The 7,041-nt window shown below is 48.4% G+C and overlaps 1 protein-coding gene across 1 annotated transcript in view; it reads left to right on the top strand.

Moving 5' to 3' along the window:
- Window positions 1-7,041, top strand: part of sptbn5 (spectrin, beta, non-erythrocytic 5) — a 46,872-nt gene that overhangs the window by 27,209 nt on the left and 12,622 nt on the right. Inside the window, exons 38-55 of the mRNA XM_087178764.1 lie at window positions 3-182; window positions 261-464; window positions 535-684; window positions 772-876; window positions 1,501-1,689; window positions 1,785-1,940; window positions 2,235-2,426; window positions 2,508-2,603; window positions 3,192-3,313; window positions 3,383-3,497; window positions 3,593-3,703; window positions 4,188-4,309; window positions 4,528-4,690; window positions 4,776-4,964; window positions 5,139-5,216; window positions 5,310-5,482; window positions 5,867-5,957; window positions 6,471-6,683. Coding sequence (XP_087034890.1) covers window positions 3-182; window positions 261-464; window positions 535-684; window positions 772-876; window positions 1,501-1,689; window positions 1,785-1,940; window positions 2,235-2,426; window positions 2,508-2,603; window positions 3,192-3,313; window positions 3,383-3,497; window positions 3,593-3,703; window positions 4,188-4,309; window positions 4,528-4,690; window positions 4,776-4,964; window positions 5,139-5,216; window positions 5,310-5,482; window positions 5,867-5,957; window positions 6,471-6,683 — 2,649 coding nt within the window. The remainder of the gene's footprint in view (window positions 1-2; window positions 183-260; window positions 465-534; window positions 685-771; window positions 877-1,500; window positions 1,690-1,784; window positions 1,941-2,234; window positions 2,427-2,507; window positions 2,604-3,191; window positions 3,314-3,382; window positions 3,498-3,592; window positions 3,704-4,187; window positions 4,310-4,527; window positions 4,691-4,775; window positions 4,965-5,138; window positions 5,217-5,309; window positions 5,483-5,866; window positions 5,958-6,470; window positions 6,684-7,041) is intronic.

Here is a 7,041-nt window from a genome sequence, read left to right as displayed (position 1 = left end):
AGTTGCAGGAGCAGCTGGACGCCGTCGACCCCATCCTGGACCTCTGCACACCTCAGCTGAAGCTCCGCCTGCAGGACGTGCAGCAGGAATTGGTGGAGCGGTGGGAGGAGCTACGACTTCACACCGAGCAGAGGGAGGAGGAGCTAAAACTGGCGTGTCAGCGATACCTGTTCCTGAACACGGTGAGGATCAGACCGACGGGCGAACGAGTCGACCTCTGACTCGTCAGATCTGACCCATGTTTTCTTTGCGCGCTCCAGGCGCAGGACTACCTCCTGTGGTGCAGCCAGCTGATCGGTGCGATGGCCGCCGAGGAGAGCATCAGCGACGTGGCCACCGCCGACCTCCAGCTCGCTCAACATCAGCAGCTGTGGGCCGAGATGGAGGCCAGACAGGAGACCTACCAACAGGCCCTGGACGTGGGGGAGGAGCTGCAGACACATGACAGGAACAACAGGAAGGAGGTGAGGACGACACGGAGGTTTGAGACGGTTGATATGCTGATATGTTTATTTTGGCTGCTGTTTCCTTCAGGTGGTGGAGAAGCTCGATGCTCTGCAGGCGGAGAGAGACAAACTGGAGCATCAGTGGAACAAGAAGCAAAGCTGGTTGGAAACGGTTCATCTGGAGCAGGTCTTCTACAGGGACGTCAACAGCATGGACAAGACCTCCAGCTCACAGGAGGTACGTTCACCCTCTGTGTTTGTTCTGGAAGATAAAAGATAATTATCTGTCCTGTCGCTGGTAAAATCCTCTGCGTGGTGTCTGCAGATCCTGCTGCAGAACGGCACTCTGGGAAACACGGTGGACGAGACGGAGGGTCTGATCAAACGTCATGAAGCTTTTGAGAAGCTGCTCAGCTCACAGGACGACAAGGTCTGTTCTGCTTCTCTGCAACTAACCATTATTTTCTTTTCTTAATCAATTCTTTAATCGTTGAATTGCCAAAATAAAATTTAAAGTTCCCATAGTCAAAGACGACGTTATAAATATTTCATTTTCAACTATTTCAAACAGAGAAACCGGTAAATCATCACGTTGGAGAAGCTGGAGAATGTTTTACATTTTTGCTTTATGAATGACTTGAAAGTTTGATTGATAACCAAATATTGATTATCACCTTCCATGCAGTTTGTTTTTTTGTTTGTTTTTCAACTAAACGCTTTCAGCAAAACACAACCTGTGGCAGGGGGGCGAAACCCAAAACATAATATCTCGATTATAGTTACTTTGTCATTGTTTTTTATTGACATATTATTTGTAATTTATTATTTGTTTAAATTATTTTTTTTCTTGACTGAAAAACTTTTTATATGATGAGAAATAGTGCGATTTCTGATATTATTGAATGTCGGTTCGAGCCTAGCGGCAGAGTTATAGCTCCTCACAGTGAACTGGAGATTCATCCAATCAGAGTTGATCGTCCTCGTTTTCTTCAGGTCACCGTCGGGTTCTTTTACGATATTTAAATGTAATTGCTGCCTCCCTCTCTCGGTGCAGCTGTCGGCTCTGAAGGAGCTGGCTGAGCGACTGAAGAAGCAGCTCAGCAGAGAGAAGAGTGGGCGGGTGCAAACCAAACTCAAAGCCCTCCTCCAGAGACGGGACAGGATCAGGGAGCTGTCCGTCAAACGCAGGGAGGAGCTGGAGCTCTCCAGGATGCTTTGTATCTTCAACCGAGATGTCGCCCAGGTATTCAGCCGACCAATCGGAGACCACCACAGTGTATGTGGCAGCGCGGCGATCGGTTCGGCTATTATCTGACTGTTTGTGTTTGCGTCCGTCAGGCTGAGGAGTGGGTGTCTGAGCGGATGCAGAAGATGGCGGAGGACGGTAAGGCCGACCTCAGCAATCTGCAGACCAAGATGAAGCTGCTGCAGAAACATCAGGTGTTCGAGGCCGAGATCCTGGCTCACAGCGAGATCATCAGCTCTGTGCTGCGGGTAAGACCAGCTGCAGGTAGAAATCTGACACGGAGAGACGTGAGTGGATGAGACTAAAGTTGAGCAACGAAAAGGTCAAATCAGAGAAGAAGAGACACGGTGAGATTCAACATCATGAGCAAGAAGATAAACCAGTGGAATGAAAGGAGGGAAGTTGAACAAGATGAATTTAGATGTGTGATGATGAAGAGGAGGAGAGAGACTGAGACCTGTCTTCCTGTTTAGAACTAAATGAAGGGATCCTGTCGCTGTCATGAAGAAAGGATCTTTATTTACCTTGTTCTGTTCCTCCAGGCCGGGGAGGAGCTGGTCTCCCTTCATCACCCAAGGTCCAAGGAGGTGAAGAGGAGCGCCGCCGCCCTGCAGCTCCACTGGGAGGAGCTGAAGAGAGCCGTGGCCACCCGCGGGAAAGCCCTGGAAGACAACAGAGACTTCCTGGAGTTCCTGCAGAAGGTGGAAGAGGTGGAGACCTGGATCAGACACAAGGTGAGAGGCGGACGGAGGGACGGAGGGATGAAAACCTGGATCGCTGTGTAACGCTTCCTCTCTGACCCGTCTGTGTTTCAGGAGGTGATGATTAATGTGGGAGATGTTGGGAAAGACTACGAACACGGAGTTCAGCTGCTGAAGAAACTGGGCGAGTTCAGGGGAAGTGGAGACGGGGTGAGTAAGAGCCTGTTGTCTGACTGAACATGTCCAGATCTCCTCCTGTAATTCTGCTTTTACTCATAAATATCAACAAACACGTCGCATTTACTACCGCTGCTTCACAATAAAAGCCTCCTGCTGACTTCCTGTTAATAGAAACTGTTGATATCAGCACTAACTTGACTCAGAAACGTCCCACAGATTCAGATAGAAAGGTGTTGAGAGCTGAACACAGAGAGACTTTGGAATAGGCCTCATTCATTTTTTAATCAGACCGATGCTGCTACTTGCAGTTTTGTTGTCGGTCAGTTTAAGCTAGCAGGGAGCGGTGGAGTTCAGTGACCTTTCAAACTCTCACTGTACAGATGTGTTTCACACCTGGACGAGATCCGTCACACCTGCTGCTGTGGAGGATCACTGTAGCGTGACTGTCCAGATGAGATTAGCTAGTTGGTTGTGATTGGGCTGTGATCTCCTCACCAGCGGAAACACGTGTTCACGGCTTAATGCAGGAAATTGAAAGTGATCATGTGATCAACTGCCTTATAGAGCGCGCATGTTATTGATTGCGGCGACGTTAATGCGGGTTTGTTTAATCTGTAGGAAGCGACGGTGGACGACGCTCACATCACGGCCATCAACAGACTGGCGTCCAGACTGGAGAGGAGACGGAGCGCGGACGAGCTGGCGACCGTCAGACAGAGGAGACAGCAGCTCAACGACAGGTAACATGAACTCACACCTGCGCAGGTCGCGTTCTCCGCTTCACGCCGACGTATCTCGTCTTTTTCCAGGTGGAGCAAATTTCACGGAGATCTGAGCACGTACAAGAAGAAGCTGGAGGCGGCGCTTGTGATCCACGCCCTCATCAGAGAGCTGGAGGAGGTCCGGGACCGAGCCAACGAGAAGGTCGGTCCCGCGTCAGATCTCGCGCTGACGCTCACATACGTGTCGAGGAAGCGCAGCTGTTATATCTGAATGAGGTTTGTTGTGCGTCCCTGTAGATGCTGCTGCACGGTCAGGATTGCGGTTTTGATGTGGAGAGCGTGGAGAACCTGATCAGACGCCACGAGGAAACGGAGAGAGAGGTCGGGGTCATCCAGGAGAGGTCGAAGGTGAGAGGAGGGTCGCTTTGACCTTCACCATTAAATCTGGACAGCAACATGATGATGGATGACAGCGTCACTGACCTTGTTGTCTTTGCTAGCAGCTACAAGTATCTTCGCTGTAACTAAGCAACCAACTGCAGAGTAGACAATCTGCTTCCTGTTTACACCGGCACGCACATGCCCAGTGAGCATTAATGGTTGGAGATCATTTTTGTTTGAACACCATTTTAAAATGACGTGACTTGTTTCCTTTAGCGATGACGATGAGCTCGCAGCAGGAAGGTAGAAAACGCGTTGCTTGCATATGCACATCATCAATATTTATTAATGTTATTTATTAATGAAGCAATTTTCTTCTTGTATTTAACGTTTCCCACGTATTTTCCTTCAGCAGTTCAGTCTGTTTTTTATTTTCACATTTGACATGGAGCATCATTAGGTAAATTCTATGAAGGCGCTAATGACTGCGTTGGTGACCTCTGCCCCCCAGGCTCTGGAGACGCAGGTGTCGGATCACCTGAGGGCTCGATCGGTGATGAGCGACAACCTGAAGAACAAACAGAAGGAGGTGCAGAAGGCTCTGAAGACTCTGGACAAAGAGGTCAAACACCGGTGAGGATGAACCATTTTATTATTATAGTGATTTTACGGCAAATATATATCAAACAGCTTTTTATTAAGACACTGTTAATTATGGAACCGTTTTAAAATCATGGCTTGAAAGTCAAACTCTTCTCTTTGAAAGTCGTGATATTGATGTGAAACAAACGTGGCTTGAGCCTCGTGGTGTGATTTAACAGATGGGCTCATGGGAAATGTTGTTCGTTTAGGAAGGAGAAGCTGCAGGAAGCTCACCAGCTGCAGCTGTTCAAAGCTAATCAGCGCCTCCTGCTGGAGTGGAGCGTCAAACAGAGCAGCGAGCTGGCAGAGAAAAGTCTCCCCAAGACCCGAACCGAGGCCGAGCGGCTCATCATGGAGCATCAGGACTGGAAGGCGAGCGTTGCCCCTCCCCCTCCTGATATACTGCGTCTGTGTGGTGGATCAGATGTAACAGTAAACCCTGTCTCTGCGTTTCCAGACAGAGATCAACGCCCGCACCGAGCGCATTGACTCTGTCCGGGACTTCGGTCTGGGCCTGATCCGGTCCGGCCACAGTTCCAAGGCAGAGATCCAGAAAGCTCTGAACCAGCTGGAGGAGGCCAAAGCCGGACTGGACCGAGCCTGGCTGAACCGCAACACGACGCTGGAGCAGGCGCGAAACCTGCAGGTGACGATCAGGGATCAAGAAGAATGATCTCAGCACAGGGCCAAGTTACCTACTAGTTAAACTAGTTACCTACTAGTTAAAAGTTCTGCAAACTCTGCTGTAGTTCTGTTTGTTGGACTTTCTGTTCTCCTGAATACACGCGTGACTCAGTGTAACACGGTCTCCCTGCTGCAGGTCTTCCTGGCCTCGGTGGAGCAGTGTGAGAGCTGGCTCAGCAACAAGGAGGCCTTCCTGTCCAATCAGGACCTGGGGGTAAAGATGACTTTGTTTGGAAACCTGATCTGTTCTGTCTGGGGGAAGTTTTCAGGTTGATGGGAGTATTTTCCTTCTCGTCTGTGTCTGCAGAGCTCGGTGACGGAGGTGGAGACTCTGCAGAGGAAGCAGACTCAGTTTGAGGAGGCTCTGGAGGCTCAGGTGGACCAGGTGGACCAGGTGGAGAAACTGGCCCAGACGATGGTGCAACAGAAGCACTACGACTCGGACAACATCAGAGCCAAGAGCAAAGCGCTGGCTGCCAGGTTAGAGCGTCACGGCGCCACAGACAGTGAAGCTGCTCACTGACGGGACGGAAAGTTAAAGTGTCTCCAGAAGCTTCCGGATCTCGTTTGTTAAATAAACGTTATCGACCCACAGTCCCATTGTTCTTCCAGTCGGTGTCATAAATATCTGTCATATCATTGATCACATGCTCAGGATTTAATGGAACATCAGTGTGTTTAAAGTGTCGATTAAATTTAAACAAATGTTCAGGGATTTGATAGAGAACACAGCGTTGAGAGGATGATTTATTTATTATTGTATACATATGTTTTTTCCCTCCATGAACACTTGCTCTGTATTAGAGCTGTTGATAACCTCACCTGTGTGCCTGCTCACCTGTGTGCCTGCTCACCTGTGTGTAGGCGGAGTCAGCTGCAGCAGCAGAGCAGATCTCGTCACAAAGCTCTGGATCAATCCCTGCAACTGCAACAGTTTTTATCCAGCAGCTACCAGGTACTCTACTGACCTCTACTGACCTCTAGTGACCTCTACTGAACTCTACTGACCTCTAGTGACCTCTACTGACCTCTACTGAACTCTACTGACCTCTAGTGACCTCTAGTGACCTCTACTGGACTCTACTGACCTCTACTGACCTCTACTGACATCTACTGACCTCTACTGGACTTTAGTCATCTCTGTTCTATTCATCTCCATCCTGCCGTGTTTAAATCAGTCTTCTGGTGTGTATGTGTTTTCTAAATTGTGTGAGTTTAGTTGAGTTTAGTTTAGTTTAGTGGAGTGGAGTTTATTTATTTATTTGAGGGACGATAAAGTTTAACATACTTTAAATGCAAACCATGAAACTAAAGTGTTGCACAAAGAGTTTATAGCTGCTGCTAATTCTCAACTCCTTTCTCTCGTTGGGCTTTTACATCCTTGTTGTATGAAATGTGTGTGTGTGCGTGCGTGCGTGCGTGCGTGCGTGCGTGCGTGCGTGCGTGCGTGCGTGTGTGTACATTCCAGGTGTGTGTGTGGCTGAATGAGCGTAACGCCGTGGCGTTGGATGAGAGCTGGAGGGAACCAACCAACCTTCAGGCCAAACTGCTGAAACATCAGAGCTTCGAGGCCGAGGTCCTCGCCAACCGCTACAGACTGGACAACCTCACCAAGGTGTGTGTGTGTGTGTGTGTGTGTGTGTGTGATTTCTGTATTAGATCAGCTGCACACACACATGCAGTTTGTTGACACATACATATGTAAATGAACGTTAGTGAAGAAGAAGAGAGGAGGAAGATGACGAGAGATGGATCCGTGTTAGTTTAGTTTTATTTTCTTACTTTTTAAAAACACTGTCACTGATTTTACATCAACATTCTCTCAACAAACAAACAAACAAACAACAAACAAACAAACAAACAAACAAACAGACAAACAAACATCACTGTTCACACTGAAAGTTGAGACTCAAAAAATTAAGAAACACAATAAAAACTTTTAATAAATCATTTAGTGTTTGTAAGATGTGTTTGACCTGATCTGTGTCTGTGTGTGTGTGTGTGTCTGTGTGTGTGTGTGTGTGTGTGTGTGTGTGTGT

Source organism: Seriola lalandi, unplaced genomic scaffold, assembly GCF_002814215.2.
Source record: "Seriola lalandi dorsalis isolate HSWRI2012SDOR001 ecotype SW California unplaced genomic scaffold, Sedor1 jcf7180002054734, whole genome shotgun sequence".
Taxonomy (NCBI): Eukaryota; Metazoa; Chordata; class Actinopteri; order Carangiformes; family Carangidae; genus Seriola; species Seriola lalandi.
Note: the sequence above shows the minus strand (reverse complement) of the source record. Positions and strands in the feature narration are given on the sequence as shown.